Source organism: Nyctibius grandis, chromosome 11 (genome assembly GCF_013368605.1).
Source record: "Nyctibius grandis isolate bNycGra1 chromosome 11, bNycGra1.pri, whole genome shotgun sequence".
Lineage (NCBI taxonomy): Eukaryota > Metazoa > Chordata > Aves > Nyctibiiformes > Nyctibiidae > Nyctibius > Nyctibius grandis.
Window position 1 is genome coordinate 5,463,826 of NC_090668.1, and position 25,392 is coordinate 5,489,217.

Consider the following 25,392-nt stretch of genomic DNA (forward strand, 5'->3'; position numbering starts at 1 on the left):
TGTCCACTGGGAAAAGACGAGACTATCTAGACTGTAAGCTGCTGAGTACAAGCACTTTTTTCTAGGGTCTGTATGTCCACTAGCTCAGTTTCTGCCTGAATTATTGTACCTACAGCCTGTGTCATGTCTGCTTATAATGTAAGAGACTGTTGATTTTACTTGTTGGGCTGCTAATGAGTTTGATGTTCATCTATCATCTTAAATAATAAAAGGGGTTTGTTCATTTTAGGTTCTTCAGAAGAATGTGTTGCTGTAGAAATGATCTGGGGAAACTGACGTTGTGTCTCGTTGATATTTCGTGTTGCATTTTCTAAGTTTTGAAGTAAAAGGGATGTGCAAGTGTGATCAAACCAGTCAGGTTGTAGCTGGGTTTGATTATTGTTTGGTTGGTTTTGTTTTTTTTTTCTTTTCATACTGAAAGTGAGAGTTAACGAACTCAGTCCAAGTTGTTGTTTTGAAATCTTGGTTGAATCTGAACTGGAAAAAGAACAATTTCAGTTATTGGTTCAAAATGTTTGACTAAAGCCTGATGTTTTGTAAGGGGTCCGGCAAAGCCTGCAGCACAATTTGATGTTGCAGCCTCTCCTTTCCCCTCTTCCCTCGCTCTTGCGACGTGACTTGTCCCAGCAGACGTGATGAATGTTTCCTTCTCTGCAGTACTGAGCTGTGCTCACGCTCCTAACGCAGATCTGTTCGCTGTAGAGACTTACCTAAGGTGAAATTTGGGGTGGTTTTTTTTGTGGGTTTTCCTTTCTCAAGTGTCCAGAGGGCCCCATCAATTCAGATTATAATTGAGTGAACTCTGCAGTGTGCTAGAACCCCGATATACTCCTAGTGCCAGTCAGACGCAGTCCTCCTTTTCCCTTACCTTTTAATTGAGGGAAGCTCAGCTGGGGAGCACTGTCCTTTGGCTGTTTTCTACCCTGAATGTGCGATATGCCCATCAGAGTACACTTCAGGAGGAAATCTTCTATATTTCTACATTCCTTGTGATGGAGACTGCCTTGGTGATCACGCTGGCATTACAAAGGAGCTTGTTTGGCAGCTGGCTACTACATCATAGTTGCTGCCTAAAGGTGAAGTTCTTCATCTTGAACGTAGGCCCTGGGAAGGTGGACAAGCCACTTGGCTTTGCTTTTGGGGAGGTCAGGCTAACATCCCACAGCCCCGATTCCTGGCAGCAGAACGTAGCTATCCTGGAGACGGTGCTTGCTGTAGACCTACAGGTGTTGGCTTGCACGAGTCTGAGCCTCTTTTGTACATTGCTCAGAGCTGAGGGGAAACGCTTGCTGCTGCTTCAGGCCTGTGTGTGAGTAAAAATAAACCCCAAATTCACTTTTATCTTGACTGCCAGCTCTTTTAGAGCAAGGATGGTGTTGCTTTGAACCAATTAGCATGGCTTCCGTGGAGGCACTGATTCACACCTTAGCAAGAAGGTTTGTCTCCTTCTGTAAAGATTATGGCTCTGATTTCCTCATCCTCAGTAACCCCCACCTCGTTCTGCCTTGTTGTGCAAGCCCCATCTACAATATTTGCGCTGTTTTTACAGGACACCGTACTCTTGCCGTTCTCTAAATGAAACATCTGTGAAGGGATCAGGCTGCTGGTGTTTGCCAAGAGCTGGACTATCACTCCAACGCTCTTTCCCAGCAGGCTGAGATCTGTTAAACCAACTCTGCATAATTCATGAGCGACCAGAACAGCTGAAAAAGCAAGATGGGCCCATTGACCTTACAAACGAGCCACGGAAGTGTGCTGGATAGGAGCTATCGTGCCTCTATCAGCTTGCTTGTTAAACTGTCAAGTGCCTTCCTGCTTCTGAGCGTGCGTGATTTAATATCGATTGATTGGGAGAGTGAACCGTGGTATCGGTGTTTGCACAGCTGCGTGCCAGAGGGGAGAAAGTAGTAAATGAAATGCAGTTATTTATGTCTCTGGATCTCCCTTTTATACCGATACAACCCTTGACTCAAAACTAACTATGGTGAAGAAAAAGAAACAATCTAGCCTGTGACTTTTGTAATTCTGTTTTGTGTCTCTTAAGGTAAATTGAGGCGTCTCCGGTACTGGATGCACCTCGGGTAGCTCTGAAATGAAAAGCCTCGGAAGCCTTTGTGCTTTGCCATTTAACATTTGACTGTGTTGCCTTGATTGCAGTGGGCAAAAGCTGATTTGAGCTGCCTGATGGTTAATCTCTAGGAAATGAGGGCAGCAAAAAGATTTGTAATAGGGAGTGATGTAACAGTGTCCTTTGTGTGTGGGTGTGATGCTGGGGGCACGTAAGAGAGGAGGGGAAACAACGAAGGTCGTGTTGTATGTGGAGATTGGCATGAAAGAATAGCACCTTTTTCCCGTGACAGGTTATTTTTTTTAAATAAGATTTTTCTAGAATATCTTAATTAAGTCTTTCATCCCATTTGAGTTTGGCTGAGGAGAATTGTGGTGAACTCTAAGGAGTCAGGCAAATCTACATGAGTTCTGTTTGAACAGAAGAGTGCTGCTAAACTTATTGTAAACTGGGATTTTTAAACACGAAGCGGTAACTTCCTGTTGCAGCAATTTGCCTTTTTATATTTGCATTGTATTTTTAAGTAGGATGGAAGAGAGAGACTGAAACCACCCGTGGTGCAAGCAAGTCTATGAAATACAGAGACTAGACGGTGTGATACAGTCTCCTATAAACAGTTTGGTGTGGATAAAATTGGTGCCCAAATAGAGCGTGTATTGTAATAATATTAATTAATACAATTGTAATTATAATTGTAATAATTGTAATATTGTTGTCCACAAACGTAGTAGAGTATGACCAAGTCATCACTGAAGTCCTGACTTCAGTCGTCGCGCTGTCTGGAGTCAGCCTGTAACGGCTGGCCTGGGTGGGCACTGGGTAGGGGTAAGGGATTAATGTTTCTGAGAACGTGATCTCAAATGCAGCCTACAACTACCTGAAGGGAGGTTGTAGTGAAGTGGGAGTCGGCCTCTTCTCCCAGGCAACCAGCGATAGGACAAGAGGGCACAGCCTCAAGCTTCGCCAGGGGAGGTTCAGGTTGGACATTAGGAAGCATTTCTTCTCAGCAAGGGTCATTAGCCATTGGAAGGGGCTGCCCAGGGAGGTGGTGGAGTCCCCATCTCTGGAGGGGTTTAAGGAAAGCCTGGACATGGCACTTAGTGCCCTGGTCTAGTTGCCATGGTGGTGTCAGGGCAATGGTTGGACTCGATGATCCCAGAGGGCTCTTCCAACCTGATTGATTCTGTGATTCTGAAAAAAAAAAAAAACCCACCAAAAAAAACCCCAAAAAACGATTTGAATGAAAAAACACAAATGTGAGTTTTGTTGCTTAACCAGAAGGAACAGCAGAAGTCCACGTTTTCAGCCTGACCTGTGATGCAGGTGAGAACACGTTAGATCCTGTTGAACCGTGTGAAAAAATGGAAACCTAGAACCAGCGTTCAGCAACTTGATTTTATGGCTCTTAAACAAGAATAACTTTGAGTTAAGAGGGAGAATTTATAGAATCACAGAATCGTTTTGGTTGGAAAGGACCTTTAAGATCATCGAGTCCAACTGTTAACCCAGCCCTGCCAAGGACACCACTAACCCATGTCCCTCAGCCCCACATCTACACGGCTTTTGAATCCCTCCAGGGATGGTGTCTCCACCACTGCCCTGGGCAGCCTGTGCCAGTGCTTGACAACCCTTTTGGTGAAGAAATTGTTCCTGATCTCCAATCTAAACCTCCCCTGGCACAACTTGAGGCCGTTTCCTCTCGTTGCTCTTCAATTCAGGGCTGATCCCTCATGGGGCTTTTAGGTTGCGAAGGCCCGAAAGGTTGGGATGTAAGAGAGCCTGTCTTGCAGGCAGGTCAGCCCAAAGGGAAGACGAGGAGCATTCAACAAGCATATAAAGGGTCTGGAGCAGGTGGTGGTGGTGGGGAAAGGCGCTGTACGCAGCAATGGGGTTAGAAATCTCTACATGGAGCAATCTAAATTAAAGGGTCCAGCAGAAGGCAAAGCCCTCGGTGTGTCTTGTAGCTGCACTTGGTGACAACCATTATTCAGCAGCTGACACGTTAGTAGCTAAAACCATTCGTTATTTTGTCCTTTACCCCCCGTGGGGGGAGCTGCTCTGAAAATCAATTCCCTTTGTTGCTACATCAAGATCCATAACTCTCCCCGTGTTGATATTTTGTCCCCAAGCGATTGGTGGCAGAATAAAGGGAGCTCCGTTCCTTGAAGCCATGTAGAGTTAATATCAGCCTGCTGAGATGGGGGTTTAATCTCCCTGCTGCATTTTAAATTAATCAGATATTTTTCCGAAATGCTTTACTGGTTTGGAATTAAATAGGCTGCCTCCCATCTTTCTACTTTCCTTCTGCCACACTGGCCCATCAAGTCATTTTATAGTAACTGATAGTCCTGTAGCAGAGAAGAGCTTTTACCAGCTTGTGTTGTTGATTTTTATGGAACATATCTTGAATTTATTTCCCTTTAGAGTGGAAAAAGATATTTAGAAAGGAAGTTCTGGGCTCATGTTATTCTAATAACAGTTCAGAGGCTAATGGAACAATTTTAAATGCGTTTGGATTTCTACATAAATATTAGACCTCAGATTTTCTGAGATACAGGGATGAATTTTCAATAACAGGATAGAATCCTAAAACATATATATACTGTAATAAATACACTGAAGCAAAAGAAAATGGATTTCATTTGAGTCACTGGGAAGAACTAAGTCCTTTAGGCTGTGAAGAAGGAGGATTCTGAGTTGTTACCAACCACCTCTATGTTTACCCAAGGAAGGGTCAGGTAGATAATTTACAAAGCAAAAATCTTCCCCTTGTGAATTGTAAAAGGATTAGCAGGGATTAAGTGTTCTCCCCAGTCCTGGCACTGGGCTATTTTTTGGATACTTTGTAGGTACGTTTTTTTCTAGGGTTTGAAGCAAGGAATTCTGCCTTGGATTAATGGTGACCTTTGGCAAAGCGCTACAACTTTTATTTCTTTCCATTTATCAACCGTAACATTGGTTTAATATTCCATGACGGTATTTGGATGCTGCAGACTTTCAGTTAACAAAAGATTCGGAGACATTACATGAAAAATATTGTATAAATGTGTATATTGCAATGTACGACTCGGCGTGTTTGAGTGCTCCTAAAGATAGTACTGAAGGGTGCGGGCAAGATCATAGAATCACAGACTGGTTTGGGTTGGAAGGGACCTTAAAGCCCATCCAGTTCCAACCCCCTGCCACGGGCAGGGACACCTTCCACTAGACCAGGTTGCTCCAAGCCCCATCCAACCTGGCCTTGAACACTGCCAGGGAGGGGGCAGCCACAGCTTCTCTGGGCAACCTGGGCCAGTGTCTCACTGCCCTCACAGGAAAGAATTTCTTCCTAATATCTCATCTCAATCTCCCCTCTTTCAGTTTAAAACCGTTCCCCCTTGTTCTGTCACTCCATGCCCTTGTACAAAGCCCCTCTCCAGCTTTCCTGTAGCCCCTTCAGGTGCTGGAAGGTGCTAGAAGGTCTCCGCGGAGCCTTCTCTTCTCCAGGCTGAACAGCCCCAACTCTCTCAGCCTGTCTCCATAGCAGAGGTGCTCCAGCCCTCTGAGCATCTCCGTGGCCTCCTCTGGACTCGCTCCAACAGCTCCATGTTCTTCTTCTGTTGGTTCCTTCAGAGCTGGACGCAGCACTGCAGGGGGGGTCTCAGGAGAGCAGAGCAGAGGGGCAGAATCCCCTCCCTCGCCCTGCTGGCCACTCTGCTGGGGATGCAGCCCAGGACACGGGTGGCTTTCTGGGCTGCGAGTGCACGTTGCTGGCTCATGGTGAGCTTCTCGTCACCCACCACCCCCAAGTCCTTCTCCTCAGGGCTGCTCTCAATCCATTCTCCGCCCAGCCTGTGTTTGTGCTTGGGATTGCCCCGACCCACGTGCAGGACCTTGCACTTGGCCTTGTTGAACTTCATGCAGTTCGCACAGGCATGTGTGGGAGGAATTTTATAGGGAGACACTTTAGCATACGCTGTGCTCAGGTCTGCCTCTTGGGCATTTTAACGTGCTCAACGCTTCGCATCAGAGCACTTCTGTAAAATAAACCAGATGTCTGGATGTTTCAAGGCTTGCGCATCTTCATCTTGTTTTTTTAGGCGAGTTCCACTTCTGTCTTTGTATGATTATGGGCACAACCAGCAAAAATGCCTTGTAAGGCCGTGGTGAGCCATTGCAAGGGAAGAAGGGAAGTTCTCTCTGCTTTTATTGCAGTCTCTGTTTCAGAGACAAAGCAAGTTCCTGACCCGAGATTAAAACAGCTGATGAAGTAGGTTTGTCGGCGATAAACACGCAAGTGCTTGGTGTCCCTTTGTAAGTAAGAGAAAAGTTGGGTTAGATTTGGTTATTGCAGATAAATTAGGTTAATAGAAATAGGGAAGTGCGTCATGTAAATGTGTGGTTTGGAGCTGTGCTTGTATCCTGTTCTTAAACCCTGCGGTAACGAGGGTGTTCTTTGTGGCTCCAAGATACCACACTTGTACCACACAGAAACCTGCGTTTTGGGTAGATGACGACACGGTATTTTGCATCTTACCAGGGTGGTTTGTTTGGTTTAACTGAAATTTTAAATATTCTCAAGTGGTGTGTGTTATTCTTGTCCAGCTAAATCCCGTGGCAGCTCAGTTCCTGACAGTGCCGTCCTTTTCACGTGGGTGCTCAGCCTTGAAGCCAAGGGTGCGTAGCCAGTGGGTTCTAATAACAAATAATTGCACGTGCTGATTTGACGGGCAGTAAAGCTCACTGTATCTGGCGTTGGCTTTGGTTAGGAGGTGCTTCTGACGATAAGCAATCACAAAATGGGACTGTTGGCTAATAAATAACCTGCAGAGCTGCTAATTTCTGAATTCCTGATACATTTACTTAAACCAATAGAAATCCATTCTTTGAGCCGGCTTCAAAGCTGCCTTTGAACTTGTAAGAGTGAAGCTGCCTGAGAAATCCAGATAAAAGACAACCCCCTTGAGTTAAATTAATTAATACTTTTAAGTGTGTCAAAAAGAAAAGACCTTAATGGAAATGTCGTGTTGATGAGGGAGCAAATGCAGTTCCCAGTATCTGTACGTACCGATTTGTTTCCATGTGCAAGCCAGATTTTTTTAGCCCATTTGAACTTATAACCTTGTGGGAAGAAAATGATTTCTAAATAACGTAGATTAGTTGGTAGTTACGTCATTGTTTTATGTAAGAGACTTTGATATTGTCGTTTCTCTGCGATCAGTGGGCAGTAGTACTGTGTGTGTTTTGTTCAGGATCTGGTAGAGCTGTTAGCCTTGAATAGTGAGATTAAAAAAATGAATTATCATTTTTAGGTAATTACATTGTGTTATATACTTCACTTCACCCTCTTCTCCCCAAGATCACAGCCCAGTAATCCCTGCGCCACAACGAACTGGGAATATTTCGGTTTGAAAGTGCTAGCACAGCTCTGCCCTCTTGTGTGTCGTACATCAAGGTCTGTGCTGAGAGGAGCGGGGAAGCCTTTGCAGACAGCGTAGCAGTGTGTTTTGCTGTCAAGACTTGGTATCACTGTAAAATTTTAGTGCTCATTTTTAAATCAGAACATTAATAGTTTCTGTTCTAGCTTTGCATCTTGTGGTAGTTATCAACCTGCTTCATTTCCCCTCTGTAAAATCTGGATCTGCTTCTCAAGCCTGCTGCAAACTTAATTAGGCAATGAAAAGTGCCACCTCTTATAGAAAGCAAGTATAATCTGAGTGTGTTTTGATAATTTGATAATTAAGAAGTTTATTACACTGGATTAGAGTCGGGAGGAGGGTGAAGTTTGATGTAAAGCCCAGCTTTAGAGGATCTAACTGTACGATTGCAACATGCATCTAAATTGGTAAATTTATTTTTTGAAGTTCCTTTGCAAGTCCTTGGTGCTACGCAAGTTTCTTTTGTATTTTAAAGCGTTCAACTTCAATGTCTGTTGGCGTGCTGCTTACGGATAAAACGGCGTCTCCTGTTGTGAATTTAAAAATAATTTTATAAAAATAGGAAGTAACAAATTTGGGAATGTTGGGATTCATCTTTTTGACTGGAGATATCTCTGGCATAGAGCAAGGCTGAGCAGATCGCCTGTGTTTCGTGTTTAGTCAGTGGAAAGCCCATCTGATGCCATTCCTCTGACTTCTCCCAGCTAACACCTTTGGGATGTGATGAATGGCTCTCCGAGGATGCATATGTTCCTTTACCTTAAAGACAGCCCAAGGCAAGTAACTCAGATGTCTTAATTTTCAGACACCCAACTTAAGGGAGATGCATCCCACTCAAGAATGTCAGAATTAACGTGATCTGTGCAACTTAGATTCGAGCCTTTGAGTCTTTAGTGACATAATTACCCCTTGGCTTCAGCCCAGCTCTCCGACATCATCCATTGCACAGGAACGACGGGACTCGCTGTAAGAGGAACAGCTCACCCAGGGCTTTTAAAATAAAAGATATCTCCATTATTCAGCGTATTGCCAGTTGTCATGTTTATCTTCAGCTATCGAGTCCCGTGGATGAATTTCTTGATGCTGCAAGGTTCTTCTGTGTCGTACCGCAACGGTGGATACACAATACTTGCTTCTCAAGAAGACATTTTGGGTTCCCCAGTGCTTGAGGTCTTGCTTTTTCAGAGTTACTGAGTACGTATGCTGCAACACTTCCATGTCCAGAGCACGGCTGATGCCCATCCTGCTTGCTGGAGCGAGTGCTGGCTGGGAGGTGCCGGCTCTCACGTCTTTCAAGCTGTACAGGCAGAAATGATGGATGGGCCTGGAGTGGCTGCCTTCGGGAAGCGTGATGAGGTGATTTTTGCCAGCTTTGGAGCAGAAATTGGAGTGAGGTTTCTTGCCTCATGAGCAATTTTAGTGTCTTCACGAAGAGACTGTTCATTCGCTCCTTCCAGGGTCTGTTCCCTTTGCCGCGGCCGTTTTAAGCTGCGTAACAGCCGCTGCACAAGTCCTATGATTTACTCACTGTTTTTATTCATATTTCTCAACAATTTCATGCACTGTCTGACCTCCATTCATTTTCATATTGATCACCGTGAGGATGAGGCAGGGCACCCGGTGAAAATACTGGTGCGTTCCTGTAATTGTAGATGCGCTCGTGTAATTAAAGACTGTATCGTTAAGACATTCGTGCAGTAGGGAAGAGTGAAGGCTGCACAGGCAAATATTCATCCTGGGACAAGCATCCGACCTGGAAAACTTCATCCTGAGGCAACAAGTCAGCAAAATTTTGCACATTCAAGAAATAAAGTCTCGTAGTAGGAAATAGTGAACCGTTTGCAAGACCAACTGTGAAATATTCTTCTTTAGCAGTGGATGAAATGAGGACAGGTTCTAGGTATTACTCCCTATTGAGTGGGGAATTTCAAAGACTCTCAGGGCTGGATTGTGGTGCTCTCCCTGTTGTAATCTTATTTTGCTTTGTAAGAGGAAAGCTTTTTCTTACAAATGCCTTATAATGATTTTCGTTTCGATTTCTGTGTAAAATACCTCACGCCGTAGACAGAAAAAGACTAAGAATTTAAGCCAAAGGAAGGCTTAGATTGGAAATCCCAAAACTACCGTGCTCCTGATACTGGAATTAATGAAAAGCTGGTTACTCAGGTTATTTTGGGAATGCCTGCAGCCAGTGTTGCTTCGTTTGCGGGGGGAAATATCTTCCATTTCTGCTTTGCTGTGGGAGGACAGACAGTGGGTAGTCACCAGTTAATACCTCAGACCTCCTGTGCTATTTATAAGCCATTTTATTCAGAAGCCCACCGTGATGGTGTACTCTGCCTCCTTTATTTAGGAACAGCATTGGCAAGGACACACTCCGAGGGAGCTTGGTCTCCTTGCCTACCAGGATATTGAGCAGAAGGCATCAAGGGGGAAAAAAATGGTTTAAATAGAGAAGGTAACAGTTGAGGTGCTGTGCTGGGGGTTGGATCCTTGAATATTTCCAAGCATAGAGTCTGCATCCTCAGGGATTTGAGAACTGTTGTGCGAATCAGCCTGTTTTTTTCTCTAGATTAGTTTGTGTTTAAAAGCAAAGGTAGCACAAGCTCTTTCAGATCCTTCGTTTTCTTCTGTTGGGAGCGTGTTTCTGCTCAGCAGTCAGCGCTTACGGTCAAAATTGGCTCGTGCAGAGGAAGCAGACTTTCAGTTTTGATCTTTTAAGCAAATAAAGATTATACTTTTTCAATTTCCTTTTTAAAGTACGCTTTTGTTGTTAAATTTCACTCCAGTGTTATTTGCTCGAATCAAATTTTAGGCTTGAATCAAGCAATATTAGGCTTGAATCAAAATTGTTGTGTCGTAACGATCAGGCTAATGTATTTGTGCTGATGTACTTAATTCCCCCCTCTCTCATCATATGGAGTCAGGACTGCAGAGTGGTACCTCGCCCACCTTGTACTGCTAACGGAGATTTCCCAGTAACCAGACTGGTTCTGCCACTGGGAATCCTGCTGTGGCACTGGGAAGTCCAGGGGCGTCACAAGTGTGTGTTTATTTACAGATCTTCCCACTTTACCTTAAGGTTAAACTTGAGCAGCACATACTAGAAGACATTTATATTGACTAAGCAGTATTTGTCTTGTAAATAAAACCATTTCTATGTGGAGTAACTCAGAAGTTTAAATGTCTTAAATCAGAAAAACCATCGAAGTCTGAGCTAGCGACTCTTTAAGATTTATGCAGTGTGAACTAACAACAGAAAATGCCCTTTTTTTTCCCTCGCCCTAGTGTATAAATCAGATTTAAGATACAATTTTCAGCTCTTCTCTATAGCTTTGGCTAATTTTCCTGCAGGGGGAAGTGTAGAGTCAGAAATATTGCTTTTTTTGTTTAAACCTGCTGCTGTTTTTCAGCCCCCTCCCTGTTTTCTCAGCGTATTGTGAAGCTATTAATACACGATAAGAAGATTACGGCTATGAATTATGGCTTTCTTGGCGGCACCAGAGTTGTACATGATGGGTTTTATTAACCCCAGCTGACTGTAAATAACAAGGAACCATCCGGGTTTATTGGTTGATTTAAAGGTGTTTCGGCAGCAATTTGCAAAAGGAAAACCAGGGGAAAGGGGATTAAACAGAGAGAATGGTGACAGCAAAGGGCTCTCTCCTTTTTTCTGTTGTTTATATCCATTTTACAGGTATTTGTGTACACAGACACCTGCATTCTCACATCTGTATGCGCCTACTCACGCAGTGAGTGAAATACAGCATGTGCAGCCTCCTCTGAGTGCTGATTTTTGGAGTTATTTTTCATCATTACTGAATTTTGAATACATTATGGCTCCATTTTCGAACACCGAGGATGGATCCAGGCGTAGGAAGGCCAATGCTCCTGTATTAGTTTGCTTTCAGAGCTATAATGTATTTATATTGCTCCATTCTCAATAAAAGCCTTGGAGTGTCTGAGTAAGGAAAAGGATTTCTTGTTAAATTTGCCTGTGCACCAGCCTGGCTAGGAATTGATGGGATGCTCCTCTGATATCAAGGCAATCTGTTATATTTAAATCTAAAAACCTTAATATTAGAGCTTAAAAATGCTTTCTGTCCCTTATTCATACCTTCTTTTGGAAAATACAATCCCCTGGCAGTGGTATGTTGTTTTGTAGTAGCTATTTGAGTTTGTGCCTTGTTATTTTAATGTTATTTTTGTTTAGAAGGTGATACTCACGACCGCTCTTTCACCGCCTTTACAAACAGTAGCGTAACTCCTGTGTTTCTTAATTTTGAAAATACCCGTGTGCTTGAATGCTGGCTACAGCATGCGATTTTCAGTTAGGAGTTGGAAAGGGACAGTTGAGTCAGGATCCAAATTAGGCCTTTTGGATCATCTTACCCACGTACATGGTACCTACCCCAATGGATCCAGACCATGGCTTGTGAGGCTACTGCAGAATAAAAAACAACCCCAAAACTTTAATTTAATTATTCTTCTGAAGATTTTCTGTCCTCTCCTTGCACCGTATGTTATGTGTGGTTTAGGTTATTATGGATTTTGGTCTGTTCTTCAGAGGCTGCCCAGGGCAGTGGTGGAGTCCCCATCCCTGGAGGGATTTAAAAGCCGTGTAGATGTGGTGCTGAGGGACATGGGTTAGTGGTGGCCTTGGCAGTGCTGGGTTAACGGCTGGACTCGATGATCTTAGAGGTCCTTTCCAACCAAAACGATTCTGTGATTCTATTCTTTGTGTCTTCTTGAGTCTTTTGCTTCTCTACTTCTCCTCCAGGCTCTTCTTGCTGCTCTTGCTCAGTTCGCTGCAGGTTGGGTTGCAAAGGCGGAGGGATGGGGAGTGAAGTGAGGCTCAGACTCTTACCACTAAGCTGGGCTGGAGGAAGAGCTGGGCTCTGACCTTTTTTTTGAGTCTAACGAGACTAAAATGTGATCTTGAGCTCCTTCTCCACAAAATAATTTCCTAGGGAGGTTTAAACAAAAGGGAATAACTCTGATTGATTATTTTTTTTTCAGTCCTTTGAGGAAAATTTATAAGAGGATGAATAAAGCCAAGAGTGATGATAGCGCAGCACAGGTACAAACCTGATGATCTTGCTCCGATTCTGTCGGGGTTTCCGCTCCAGTGCCGTCTTAAAGGAGCGTTGTCAGAAAGAAAAATCACATTGCTGGGAGTAGGTTGTGCAATCAATCACGGGCCACCGAGAAAGCAGGGGATCAGATGGAGTCCCTTATGAATTCAATCAAAACACTTCAAAGAAACTGGCTTGTCTCTCCACTGAGGTATTTAATCATATATTTGGTGCCTGTCGCAGTTGCTTAATGAGACTAGACTTGTAATCCCAGAAAAGAGAGGCTAAAAGATAATTATACAAGTTATAAACCCTTTTCGCTGTAGATACCAAGTTTTTGGATAATTGTGTTTTCTAGGACTGGCACTTGAGCAGATTGATTTACAGAAAATAATGGCCAGTGCTAGAATGGTGTAAACTCCTATTTTCTATCCTGCAGTCCCTGCATCGCCTGGATTATTTGCGAGGGCTCTGCGAAAGGTGACCAAGAAAAGCGTGTTTTGATCTGATCCGTGTTAGCTACATATGAGGAACTTTTGAACGTCCATATATTGGAAAAGGGGGAATATTGCAGTGTAGACAGCCTGAGGAACTTGATGAATGTGCTCAACTCCTCCTGGCGAGGCCAAATTTGGTGGCCTTTCCCCGTGCAGAAACCTTCTGAGCGACCGGTTGCGGCAGTATGTGTTCCCGGCTCTAATTAGCGTGAGATTGCAAACCATTAGATGCCATATGGAGCCTCCGCTGTTCCTGGTTGTCCTTGTACTTGAGAAGACTGAGGCGTGCTGCCGGTGCTTCTTTCTGTTCTTCTGCTCCTCGGAGCAGCCCCTGGGGCCGGATCCAACCATACGTTGCTGCTCAGGCTGATGCAGCAAGAGCTGAGCGACACGCATCATCTGTGTGGGGTTTTTTTTAGATATTCTGTGGGTTATTATTACACTTGGAAAAAATACATGGATATTAGGACCAGCAATGATTGAATCAAGTCCTTTCAGAAGGCACAGAATGTTTTATTCCCTTTTTCTGGAGTTGTTTTATTCCCTTTCTCTGGAGTTAAGAGTCCCAAATAGCCAAGGATTTCCATTTCCCTTTTCTTCAGAAAAATGTGTTACTCTTTGCACTGAGACAGCCTTTATCAGCAGGCTGGGGGAGCAAACCTAAGGGAGATAAATGCACCAGAAGCAGGTATCTCACTGCTTTCGTGGGAAAACAGAAACGCAGATTAAGATGGTTGTGGCTCTGGAGAGGTGTCTAAATAATTTGCATTACTTCTTTCTGCACCTGACTATAGAGCCTGGTAATAATCCTTAACTACCCACAGTCCTTTTTGGGGGGATCAGACATGATCCTGTGTCAAATTCATTAATTTTCTCACAATTTCTATGTCTTTCCTCTCTTCTCTCTGTGGGAACCACACCAGATTTGGTTCATGGTGTTTATGTTGGATTTCTTCAGAGAAGGAGTCAAACTGTTCACATTTTCTTTCTGGAATAGATTCAGGGAGTCTATCAACTTTCTTCTATGAATATCTGTGTGTGCTTTGTATTCAGATATAAGATTCACTTATATCTATGAATTAATCTAGGTATCTTTTTTGAAAGACATCAGAATTGTTTGCCTTTTTTTCAATTCGCTTGTCTTAGGGGGAAAAGAAAAGAAAAGAGAAAAAAGGAGGGTAATGGCTCCTCAACCAGGCTTGTTGCTATTTCCAAACGAGTTTTAGGAGCGTAAAATCTCCACGTGTTTTCCCCATTCCACGTGGTTTTCCTTAGCTCAGCGTATCGCCGGGGGAAGCAGAACTGGTTTATCTCCGCAGATGTGAACGCTGTTCACGTCTCTGTCTCGTGGTGGGGTTTGATTGCTCTGTTTTCTCTCCAGCCCGGCTCTTTTAGGTAACTCCTCTGGGTTTTTGCAGTCTCGAACCCAGATGGCAGGCGACATCTGCTTTACCCTTTTCTTTTCCAGCTCGATCCTTTGCTCGGCACTCACTCTGATGTTCAGCGTTTCTTCCTTCCCAACCCCATTCTCAGCAGGCGTTTCCATAGCGTGGGAGTGGAGTATAACGGCCCTCTGGGCTTAGAAGTGTGAAAAAGCTCTTTCCTTCAGGAACTAAACAACTGGTCTTCCATCCACCTGCTGATGTACTGTCCTTTTAGCTTAGCCCAAAACATTTGTGTGGGCTCTAACATAATTTAATCTTTCCCATCTCAGCTGGCAACATACTCCAGCCAGGTAGCTTTTCTGTATATGTTAACATTTCATGGTGCTCTCTGTTTCTTTTTAACCTCCCAGGAAGGCGTGCACTGCAGATGGTTGGAGACCAGGTGGGGTATGTACCCCATGTACCAGTACAAGTTGGGGACAGACCTGTTGGAGAGCAGCGTAGGGGAAAGGGACCTGGGGGTCCTAGTGGACAACAGGATGACCATGAGCCAGCAGTGTGCCCTTGTGGCCAAGAAGGCCAATGGCATCCTGGGGTGTATTAGAAGGGGTGTGGTTAGCAGGTCACGAGAGGTTCTCCTCCCCCTCTACTCTGCCCTGGTGAGGCCGCATCTGGAATATTGTGTCCAGTTCTGGGCCCCTCAGTTCAAGAAGGACAGGGAACTGCTAGAGAGAGTCCAGCGCAGAGCCACGAAGATGATTAAGGGAGTGGAACATCTCCCTTATGAGGAGAGGCTGAGGGAGCTGGGTCTCTTTAGCTTGGAGAAGAGGAGACTGAGGGGTGACCTCATTAATGTTTATAAATGTGTAAAGGGCAAGTGTCATGAGGATGGAGCCAGGCTCTTCTCAGTGACATCCCTTGACAGGACAAGGGGCAATGGGTGCAAGCTGGAACACAGGAGGTTCCACTTAAATATGAGGAAGAACTTCTTTACGGTGAGGGTGACCGAACACTGGCACAGGCTGCCCAGAGAGGTGGTGGAGTCTCCTTCTCTGGAGACATTCAAAACCCGCCTGGACGCGTTCCTGTGTGATATGGTCTAGGCAATCCTGCTCCGGCAGGGGATTGGACTAGATGATCTTTTGAGGTCCCTTCCAATCCCGAACATTCTGTGATTCTGTGATTCTGTATGTCTGGAGGGTCTTCTGATTAATCTCTATTTAAAACAGTTTTCATTGTATGTAATGACGCAGAATTTTGGAATTTTAAGCTGTATTAGTAGGCACAAAATGGCAAAATATACTTCAGTTTTGACTGTAACTGAAATCTTTATGGTTAAATAGAGTTTTCAATGTCTCCTTTTAAATCCATGCTTACAAAAGCAAGCGTGAACTGCCCAAGACACGTGTCTGATTGAGTATTTTGTGTCTCATAGTGGCACCAGGAGACATTATGCAGGAAGAGCACCTAAGTCCAGCTGCTTTCTGCAGTGCCTTTCTAGCATCCTCAAGTGCTGTGTTTCTCAGAAAAGAAAGTCCTGTCAACCCTGGCACCCCTAATAACTTATACAGGGAGGTCATTACAAATCTGTTAATGAATTAGGTAACCCCTCAAGGGGCTTCAGAACAGCAGCCTTCAACTCTTCATGAAATAGTGGTTATTTTCAATCAATTTGTAGCTATTTAGGCAGCCTTTTAACTCTTCCCTTCATGGTTTCGCTGTAAAAAGGATGAATGGAAAACATGAAGTCGTCAGAAATCAATTAATCTGATCTGGGAACAGGCATATTAAAATGCCTTACTTACAAAGATCCAGATATCACAGAGTAAAGCAGAATTTGAGAACATTTGGATCCCTGTTCTGTGCATTTCCGTAATCTTAGCATGACTGGATTACTTTTTTGTTTGGACTGTGATTTTTCTGTTTGTTTTGAGGGTAATTGAACCTTCTTTATAAGGTATTTGACCTTAAATTGCTGGTGTGCACACTTAGTCTCAGCTCTGTCTTCGTATAAATCTGACTGGTTATTCTAGAACTGAAAAAAAGGACAAGCAACCAAAAGCAGAACGGCTTTACAAAAATTTTGTCATCAGCAGAAGAAATTCTAGTTGTTTTTAAGTGCTGTCAGTGATACTAGACGTGGTGTGAATTGTGGGGGAGAACCTGGTGTGCTTGAGAGATGTGTTTGGTCGCTATTACCCAGGGAGGTGGTGGAGTCACCATCTCTGGATGTGTTTAAGAAAAGACTGGACATGGCACTTAGTGCCCTGGTCTAGTTGACATGGTGGTGTCAGGGCAACAGTTGGACTCGATGATCCCAGAGGGCTCTTCCAACCTGGTTGATTCTGTGATTCTGTTTGCTACTAGCCACAAGTTCAGTCCTCCCATGATTAAAGCTCAGCGTTTCGAAAAGATAATAACACTTTGCACCCATAACATCTCCCGACATGATTCAGTCCTTCCAGCTGCAGTTTCTTCTTTCTTACAGCTGCATCGGCCTCGCCGCTGCCCCGGCTCCCGCGACGCTCCTCGCCTTGCTTTGCTTCTGCGCTTCTCTCGTAGTATTGCCTTGCAAACATACAGCTTTTTTGCCAGTTGCTATGGTTACCTCTGCATCTGAACCGTGGAAACGAGTAACCAGCACTACATTTCAAGCCTTAATGAAATGCACAGCAGCGTGTTCAACTTTTAAACCCAACGTGAATATCGCTAAGCAACATGCGTTCGTGATTTGCCATAATTACTGCTGCGAGCTCCTCATGATTGAAATGCTGGAGCACAAGTCTTTCTCCTCCATTGCATCAAATAGGTTTTTCTGACCATAGCTTCACAGTAGCTCAGACCTGTGATGTTTCCTAGTCCCTTCACAGTTTCAAAGAACTAAGTTTGACCTCTTTAAATTATTCACGCCTTCAGACCAGCAATATCTCCAAAATCTCCTTTTGTCGGCCTCTTCTCCCGGGCAACTAGCGATAGGACAAGAGGACACAGCCTCGAGCTTGGCCTGGGGAGGTTCAGATTGGACATTAGGAAGAATTTATTTTCAGAAAGGGTTATTAGCCATTGGAAGGGGCTGCCCAGGGAGGTGGTGGAGTCACCATCTCTGGAGGTGTTTAAGAAAAGACTGGACATGGCACTTAGTGCCCTGGTCTAGTTGCCATGGTGGTGTCGGGGCAATGGTTGGACTCGATGATCCCAGAGGGCTCTTCCAACCTGGTTGATTCTGTGATTCTGTGATTCTGATGAATTGCACTGCCCGGTGCAATTGCGGTTCTGGAATGAGTTGTGCTTGCGGGTCGGGCGGTTTGGAATATCTCTGTGCTGTGCCCAGTTGTGCTGCTGATCAGTCTGATTTCCTGTATTCTGTTAATATTTGACATTTACAGCACCGGAGGTACCGATCCTAGAGAGGAGGAACTGGTTGATCTACCTGCTGTACGTTCGCAGAGAGTACGATGAGTGTAAGGTAAGAGCTGCTTTGGGGACTTTGCGTTAGGAAGTATTTTACTAACGTTATGAAACGGTAGTTTTCATACCAGTTTTCAAACCACCCTCTCTCCTGCCTTCTTTTGGAAGAAGGGGACCAAGAGAAAACACAAGTAAAAATAACTTGAATGTTCTCAAATCCTTGGCTTTGAGATCCTACCTTCAGGATTTGTGCATGCATTTCTCTGGAGCAATCTGTGAGCTCAGTATGTCTTTGGGAGTGGAAAAATGGAAAGAATTAGAAACCTCTTTTGTTCCAAGTGATGGATAGGGTCTTCTAAACTGATAATAACCCAGTTCCATAGTGCAGGTCTCTCAATGGTACTATAGAGACGCTATGAAAAACACTTCAGTTGAGTAAAACATTACTACCAAGTCTAAAAATAAAAAAGATCTTGGTTACCCTTAGACAAAATTCTTTCATTTTACACATGACACATTGCACCCTTTCATTTCTCCTGGGTTTGGTGGATAGCTTGGAAGTGGTTGTTTGATTTGGGATTATAACGGTAAGTGGACTGAGTAAATAGCAAATCTATTTGTACTCGGCACAGGTGAGGCCGCACCTCGAATCCCATGTGCAGTTTTGGGCCCCTCACTACAAGAAAGACATTGAGGTGCTGGAGCGAGTCCAGAGAAGGGCAATGAAGGTGGTGAAGGGTCTGGAGCACAAGTGTGATGAGGAGCGGCTGAGGGACCTGGGGGTGTTTAGTCTGGGGAAAAGGAGGCTGAGAGGAGACCTTCTCGCTCTCTACAACTGCCTGAAAGGAGGGTGTAGCGAGGAGGGGGTCGGTCTCTTCTCCCAGGTAACAAGTGACAGGATGAGGGGAAACGGCCTCAAGTTGTGCCAGGGGAGGTTTAGATTGGAGATCAGGGAATAATTCTCCACCAAAAGGCTTGTCAAGCACTGGCACAAGCTGCCCAGGGCAGTGGTGGAGTCCCCATCCCTGGAGGGATTTAAAAGCCGTGTAGATGTGGTGCTGAGGGACATGGGTTAGTGGTGGCCTTGGCAGTGATGGGTTAACGGTTGGACTCGATGATCTCAAAGGTCCTTTCCAACCAAAACGATTCTATGATGTGTGTTTTCCTGATAAAATGAACATGAGCTATTGCAGATGATGTGCCAGTGAGCAGGAGGAGGGGAATAAGAGTTGCCTTTCTGTTTCTGTCATATGCAAAGAAGATCTGAAAAGACTTTTTGGCTTCTGAAACACCAGGGTTGGTCAGGACTTGTCTCTCTCTGCTGGAGAGCTGCTGGGGGTGCTTAGGAAAGTGGCAGGCCAGAGGAAATTCATTTAGCTTTTAATTATTGGAGCTGGAGGGTTGTATCATCAGCAGAGCGATTTCCTCTCAGATCTTGGTTTAAATAGATATAAACAAAAGTTGGACTAGCAAGCTAAACAGAAAATTGTTTCCCTTTTCTGTTGATCCAACTGCATTTTTTTGGTCTCTGATTGCGTACGTTTCCTGTTTCTGTAATGTGATGTAGAGTCACAGAGTGCAGAAAAGATGTACGGCTCAGGAGAACAGAGAGAATAACTGGGTGGATGATATAATGGCAACATTGACTTATCCACGTCTTCATCAGTCATGGAAGCAAGCAAAATATGGGGAAAAAATGGAAAGAAGATAGCTAATACTCTTGCTCAGCAGGCCAGCTTTGCAGTAGCCGTCAAAGTAAAAGGCAGTAAAGCCTTTCCTCAGGGCTCACAAAACAGGCTTTTTGCAGTAAAGTTGGACGAATTTGGCACCAGACTGTAGCTGGTTAAATGTTCTTCCATCCTTTCGCCCAGATGGAATGGAGGTTGTGCTCAGAGGCCTGGATTTGTCCCAAAGAAGACAGGAACCTCAGCATGCCAGCATGCTGCTTCAGTCACTGGGGAGTGATCATAGACTCATAGAATGGTTTGGGTTGGAAGGGACCTTAAAGATCATCTAGTTCCAACCCCCTGCCACGGGCAGGGACACCTTCCACTAGACCAGGTTGCTCCAAGCCCCATCCAACCTGGCCTTGAACACTGCCAGGGAGGGGGCAGCCACAGCTTCTCTGGGCAACCTGGGCCAGGGTCTCACCACCCTCATGGGAAACAATTTCTTCCTAATATCTCATCTCAATCTCCCCTCTTTTGGTTTAAAACCGTTCCCCCCTCATCCCATCACTCCATGCCCTTGTACAAAGTCCCTCTCCAGCTTTCCTGTAGCCCCTTCAGGTGCTGGAAGGTGCTAGAAGGTCTCCGCGGAGCCTTCTCTTCTCCAGGCTGAACAGCCCCAGCTCTCTCAGCCTGTCTCCAGAGCAGAGGGGCTCCAGCCCTCTGAGCATCTTCGTGGCCTCCTCTGGACTCGCTCCAACAGCTCCGTGTCCTCCTTCTGTTTGGGGCCCCAGAGCTGGACGCAGCACTGCAGGGGGGTCTCCTGAGAGCAGAGCAGAGGGGCAGAATCCCCTCCCTCGCCCTGCTGGCCACGCTGCTGGGGATGCAGCCCAGGACACGGGTGGCTTTCTGGGCTGCCAGCGCACGTTGCTGGCTTATGTTGAGCTTCTCGTCACCCGACACCCCCAAGTCCTTCTCCTCAGGGCTGCTCTCAATCCATTCTCCGCCCAGCCTGTGTTTGTGCTTGGCATTGCCCCAACCCACATGCAGGACCTTGCACTTGGCCTTGTTGAATGTCATGCAGCATCCCCTGCGATCGCAGAAGCAGAGAGGAGTGGAGGAAGAGGAGGGACAGGCAGTGATCATCACTCAGCTCTCGCTCTTCGCGCGCAAAGCTAATAATCCTCGTTCTCTGCTTGCAGCGTCAGTTCCAGCCCTGTCCCCCAACCCTTTTTCACAACAGATATCTTCTGTTCTGTGTGAAGAAGGAATGATTAAAATTACCAGATGCTTTTAATTAATTAAAATCGCTCATGCTGGTCAGTCTCCTGCCAGTACGTCTAAATTCTGCCGGCGAGTTAAATCAACTCGGGAGGCAAAGCTGGGAATACAGATCATATCTCTCAGCTCAAGGCCTTTCGCTGTGGGATTTTTTTAGGGCTCACAGAATGAATCAGATCTCTCGAAAAGACAGCTCTCTATTGCCCTCTCTTGCTCTGAGAAACTGCTTTTATGTCGATGGAGCAGCGTGGAGGATCTGTATTCAGAAAATGCTTGTTTGTGTCCGAGTTGTCCTGGAATAAGGCGCTTTGTGAAGACTCGGTGTAGCTTGTGGAGGGTCTCTTGTTGAGATAGGAGCAGGTACAGCCTGGACTTGTTCTTCCTTTTCCTTCCTCCCTTTAGTTTTCTTTTGATGACTGAGGATTCTCAGCAATAACTCCGCTTGCCTTCCCCCCGCTTTCCTTCTACGTGCTACATTCGAGGTTCAATTTTCCTCCTTGTTTTCAGGCCCGTCAGTTATACTTGTCTCGGAGGCAGGCTCGTACACTTGACAGAAATGCTAGATGAACACCAGGTTATTGCTAGCCCAGAAATCTTTCTTTCCCCCCCTTTATCTCTTCCATTTTTGAGCAAAAGAGGAGTCTTGGAGCAGGAATGATGTGCTTGGTTCATAGCTGCAGTGGTCATCCTCCCAAAGATCACTCTTTTTTTCACCAGTTTTATCATTTTGGGTCACGTGTGACTATGGAATATAGCCACACTGCACCCACCCCCCGAACTGTCAGCGGCACGAATAAGGATTTACATTTTCATCAGGTTTTTTTCCCCCTTCCTTCCCCCATGTACTCCTCATTGGTTCATTTGGCTTTCCTTGACTCAGCTGCACTTGCTCCAGTTCAATTTATTTCTTCACAAAGGGCCTACAGTAGCTACCCTTATCAGCAGAGGATGCTTTCAGAGATGCCTTGTGGCATTTTCCCTGGGTAATATCTAATTATCTTTGGTAATAGGAACGTGCGGCGACGAGCTCGCGCTCTTCTGGACACTCTTGTAGTTGTCCGAGCCCCAGTCCAGTGCTTTTATTATACATGGAGTTGTGGTTTCTGTAGGTGAAACTGAATCTCTCATTAGCTATGTTAAAATATTGACTTTTATAGCATTTTCATATATTCTGTTGCAGCAGCTAGCTACAAATTCTATATTAATATTGACTTTTCCAAGCACAAATTCTGATTAAATGAATTTTAGAGTTCTCCTGTCCTGTGTGACACCACTGTTACCATCACATAAGGAAGAACTGTGTCCATCAACACGTTTAAATTCAAATTATTTTAGAGCATTCTGCACTAAGCACAGATACAGCACAGCTATATGTAGCACATCCAAAAAATGCTTCATATCAAGGTTGTGGAAGGTGTTTGGTCAGGCAGAAATCAATTTTCTTTCACGGGGATTGCCTTTACTAAACTATTTGAAGGGTTTATGTTCTTCTGAACACTACCATGCTGAGGTTTGGTAACGGGGTAGTAGCGAACCAGCTAACGGGCTTTTCGGTGAGGGAGGCTGCGTCTGGTACGTACCCTCCTGCGCTGTGTCATTTCAGGCTGTCATCAAAGAGCAGCTCCAGGAGTCTCACGGGATGTGCGAATACGCGGTCTACGTTCAAGGTATGTCGCAGGAGGCCTCCAAAAGCCTTAATTTTGCTCCATCAAGTTACTTCTGATTTGAGATACAGTGAACAATAAGAAGGAGAACAGATGATAGAGACATATAAAGTTCATATGTAAAAAATATTTGGCTTTTTTTCTACTTGCTAGGTCTGGTTTTGAAGTTTGGGATTTTCACATGGATGGGCAGATTAGATTTTCTGTTTTCTCTGTACCAATGAGTTTGTCACCAGTCCTTCCTTGGACTGTGGGCTCTTGGCCTTCAGAGTGTTGGTGCGTGCTTGGGTTGTGTGTCTGATTGTATTATATATGTGTGTTTTCTGTTAGAGCTACATACCTCAGGTGATTGTTGTCTTACTGTTTGCTTTAAGGATGCTCTTCCTCTTCCTCTTCTGCCCTCTGTCCCCTAAAAAATGTCCCCCCAAAACTTGGCGTTGCAATTCAAAGTGCCGTGTGTCATGTTGGCAGATGACCAGGGTGAGGGACAGCTGAGATTTGTTGGCCAAGGACATACTGCAGCCTGTAGAAGTTGGGGTGGGGGAAATCCAGACTGCATCTTCACGAGCAATTTCCCAGCGTTTAAAGCTGCTTTTATTCTGAAAAACAGATTTTTTTTTCCAAGCAAGCATGAGTCCTTTGCGTGCGTTGTCGTTCTGCCCTCAGACACAGCTCCTGCCTTTCAGGGGGAAAGACCAAATGAGTGTTGTGATAATATATCTGTACTCCCCCTCCTTTCCCTGCTGTCAGAGAGGCACATTTTCCCTGCAGATAATGGACTAATTTGCCTGGTATATGTTGTCTTACAGCTTTGATATTGCGCTTGGAGGGGAAAATTCAAGAATCTCTTGAACTTTTTCAGACGTGTTCCATTCTGAACCCTCGGAGCGCTGACAACCTCAAGCAGGTGGCACGATCGCTGTGAGTGGTGTTTTATTGTTTCTCTTTGATGTACCACCCAGGACCTTCCCTGTTTTATTTTTCTCCCAGGCATCAGGCGTAATCCCAGGCTGCTTAATTCCAAACATGCTTCCGCCTTATCAACGCTTCAGTTGGCTTCCAGAAGCGTGGGCTACCCTTAAAAGCAGAATCTCTGTTATCTGCCTGCCATTGTATTTTCTTTTTCTTTGAGAGGTGACACTCCGATTTCGAGCTCCAGAGCTATGGGTGCTGAGTTGAGCTGCGTAAAGTCGCCCTACAGACCCCTTTGTGTCTCTGGGTGTCCCGTTAGATCACCTGTCTTTTTCTTTTGAGACCAAAGCGGGCTGCAGAGCCTGTGAATTCATTCTTTATGTCTCCAGTAACGTCAGGGAGGCCCTCAGCATCTCGCAGGATTGATGACCTTGGCCCTGAAAGAGAGCGGTGCTCAGATAGTAATATCGCTGAGATTGTAAACTTCGCAGGGCTTCTCACGCAGGTCTCTGGAGAACTAGCAAATAGCTTCATTTCTCACTGGCAAAGGTGATAGTGGTTGCACAGCAGGGTTTTTAGAGCAAGAAAAAAATTAAAAATTGAAATGCTTTCGCAGGTTTCTTTTGGGGAAGCACAAGGCAGCCATTGAAGTGTACAACGAAGCAGCTAAACTCGATGAAAAGGACTGGGTAAGTGTTTCAGTGAGTTGCAGATTACTGTCGTATGCAAATATTTCTGCAGTTTTATGAAGACAGCTGCAAACTTGTTCCAGGCAAAGGTGAGTTGATGCTGCATGCGGTCTGAGCAGAGGAGGAGCTGCAGGGCTGAGAGGCATTGCCTTATAGCCCAGGCTCACCAGCATGGACGAGCCTCTGCAGCGTCAGAGGAGCAAGACATCACTTCTACCTGCAAAATCCCACCCCTTACCTTGGGGCACAGAGAATCGAGCAACACGTTTGAGCTTTGCAAAGGACCAGTATTAACATAACAGCCGGCTAAACATGAGCCAGCAGTGTGCCCAGGTGGCCAAGAAGGCCAATGGCATCCTGGCCTCTGTTAGGAATAGTGTAGCCAGCCGGTCTGGGGAAGGGATCGTCCCTCTGTACTCGGCACTGGTGAGGCCGCACCTTGAATCCTGTGTCCAGTTCTGGACCGCGCACTTCAAGAGAGATGTTGAGGTGTTGGAGCGAGTCCAGAGGAGGGCAACTAAGCTGGTGAAGGGTCTGGAGGGTCTGACCTACGAGGAACGGCTGAGGGAGCTGGGGTTTTTTAGCCTGGAGAAGAGGAGGCTCAGAGGTGACCTTATTGCAATCTACAGCTACCTGAAGGGAGGTTGTAGTGGAGTGGGAGTCGGCCTCTTCTCCCAGGCAACCAGCGATAGGACAAGAGGACACAGCCTCAAGCTTCGCCAGGGGAGGTTCAGGTTGGACATTAGGAAGCATTTCTTCTCAGCAAGGGTCATTAGCCATTGGAAGGGGCTGCCCAGGGAGGTGGTGGAGTCACCATCTCTGGAGGTGTTTAAGCAAAGCCTGGACATGGCACTTAGTGCCATGGTCTAGTTGACATGATGGTGTCAGGGCAACGGTTGGACTTGATGATCCCAGAGGGCTCTTCCAACCTGGTTGATTCTGTGATTCTGTGATAACCATATATATACATTAAGGAAAGTATGGGAAGTAGCTCCCTCTTTGGAAACCCTCAGTTATCATTAAAACTTGGGAATTTGGGGGGGAAATTGGGAATCCTTTTGTAATGTAAAACACCATTGAAAAAGATTACCCCCAAACTAGCTGAGAGGGTTACCTATTAGCTACCAAGCATTACCTATTTAGGCTGATAGCTACAAGAGCAATAATTAAATCAGCTCTTCTAGATAAGAAGACAAAAAGTGAAGGAAGAGCATTGCAAAAGGAAACAGTGGGTGAGAGGAGAGAGGACGTGGCTTGCAGTTAGCTGCGGGCAGCCTTCTGCAGGTGACCCTTTTGCCTGCGGAAGTGTTGTTTTTAAGACAGACTTGC

The 25,392-nt window shown here is 45.2% G+C and overlaps 1 protein-coding gene across 3 annotated transcripts in view; it reads left to right on the forward strand.

The window, feature by feature from the left end:
- The window catches only part of BBS4 (Bardet-Biedl syndrome 4), a 44,583-nt gene that overhangs the window by 1,820 nt on the left and 17,371 nt on the right, over positions 1-25,392 (forward strand). The window contains exons 3-6 of one of the 3 annotated variants that reach the window (XM_068410753.1): positions 17,829-17,908; positions 22,402-22,465; positions 23,272-23,383; positions 23,991-24,063. In XM_068410753.1, the coding sequence (XP_068266854.1) occupies positions 17,829-17,908; positions 22,402-22,465; positions 23,272-23,383; positions 23,991-24,063 (329 nt within the window). The remainder of the gene's footprint in view (positions 1-17,828; positions 17,909-22,401; positions 22,466-23,271; positions 23,384-23,990; positions 24,064-25,392) is intronic. The other 2 variants (XM_068410755.1, XM_068410754.1) reach the window with 2 other exon arrangements.